The sequence below is a fragment of the Plasmodium gallinaceum genome, assembly GCF_900005855.1.
Source record: "Plasmodium gallinaceum strain 8A genome assembly, contig: PGAL8A_v1_65, whole genome shotgun sequence".
Lineage (NCBI taxonomy): Eukaryota > Apicomplexa > Aconoidasida > Haemosporida > Plasmodiidae > Plasmodium > Plasmodium gallinaceum.
The window spans coordinates 758,934-759,794 of NW_021628225.1; the positions used below are offsets into that span (position 1 = coordinate 758,934).

General features: G+C 14.2%; 1 protein-coding gene across 1 annotated transcript in view; it reads left to right on the plus strand.

Annotated features, from left to right (window-relative positions):
- Nucleotides 1–160: 160 nt before the first annotated feature.
- The window catches only part of PGAL8A_00147500 (conserved Plasmodium protein, unknown function), a gene marked incomplete at both ends in the record, with an annotated part of 1,370 nt that continues 669 nt past the window's right edge, over nt 161–861 (plus strand). The window contains 2 exons of the mRNA XM_028675018.1: nt 161–467; nt 571–793. Of these exons, the coding sequence (XP_028526591.1) occupies nt 161–467; nt 571–793 (530 nt within the window). The remainder of the gene's footprint in view (nt 468–570; nt 794–861) is intronic.

The window sequence follows — 861 nt, forward strand, 5'->3', positions numbered from 1 at the left end:
ATTATGAATTAGAAATAAAATGAAGAATTGTTATATGAATATATAATAACTAATATATGTATTTTTTTTTTTTTTTCTTATTTTAATAGATATAAAAAGTGTTTTATCATTTATTCCTAGAATTGTTCAGTTAAATGAAAAAAAAAATGGATGAAAAAAAATGAGAATATTGTATTTTACTTTGCTTTTTTTTATTCTTCCCAAATTTTCATTATTATGTGAAACAAAGAACCTAATATTAAATAAGTACAATATTAATTTTATTTTTGATTTTAAGAATATTTTTAAAAATAGAAAAAAGAAAAGTTTCAGACAATTTTCTAGTAGCATATTAAATTATAATATTTATCTACCTAACAATATGAAGTTTTCTAATATAGATTTAAATAATTATTCAATGAAAATAAATAATTTTCCTTTAAAAGATTATAATATTATATCTATTGATTATGGTTATACTTTTATGGGTAAAAAAATTAAATTATTTCTTATATATATATATATATATATATATATATTTTCTTTTATTATATATACGTATTTATTAATATATTTCCCTTTTTATAACAGGTTTGTGTATTCTTTGTAAAAATAAATTCATATATGAAAAAATCATTTCAAGACATAAAAATTTTATATACGATAAAAATTTTAATTTACCTATAAAAGATAATATTATTTTGTTTTATGCTGTTAATTTTCAAAATTATATTTTTAATTTCTTTTATTTTTTTCAATTTCTATTTGAATTTATATTTAATTATAATATTCTTGTTATCGTTGGATGTAACGGGTTATCAATATGAAAAAAAAAAAAAAAAAAAAAAAAAAAAAAAAAAAAAAAAAAAAAAAAAAAAAAAA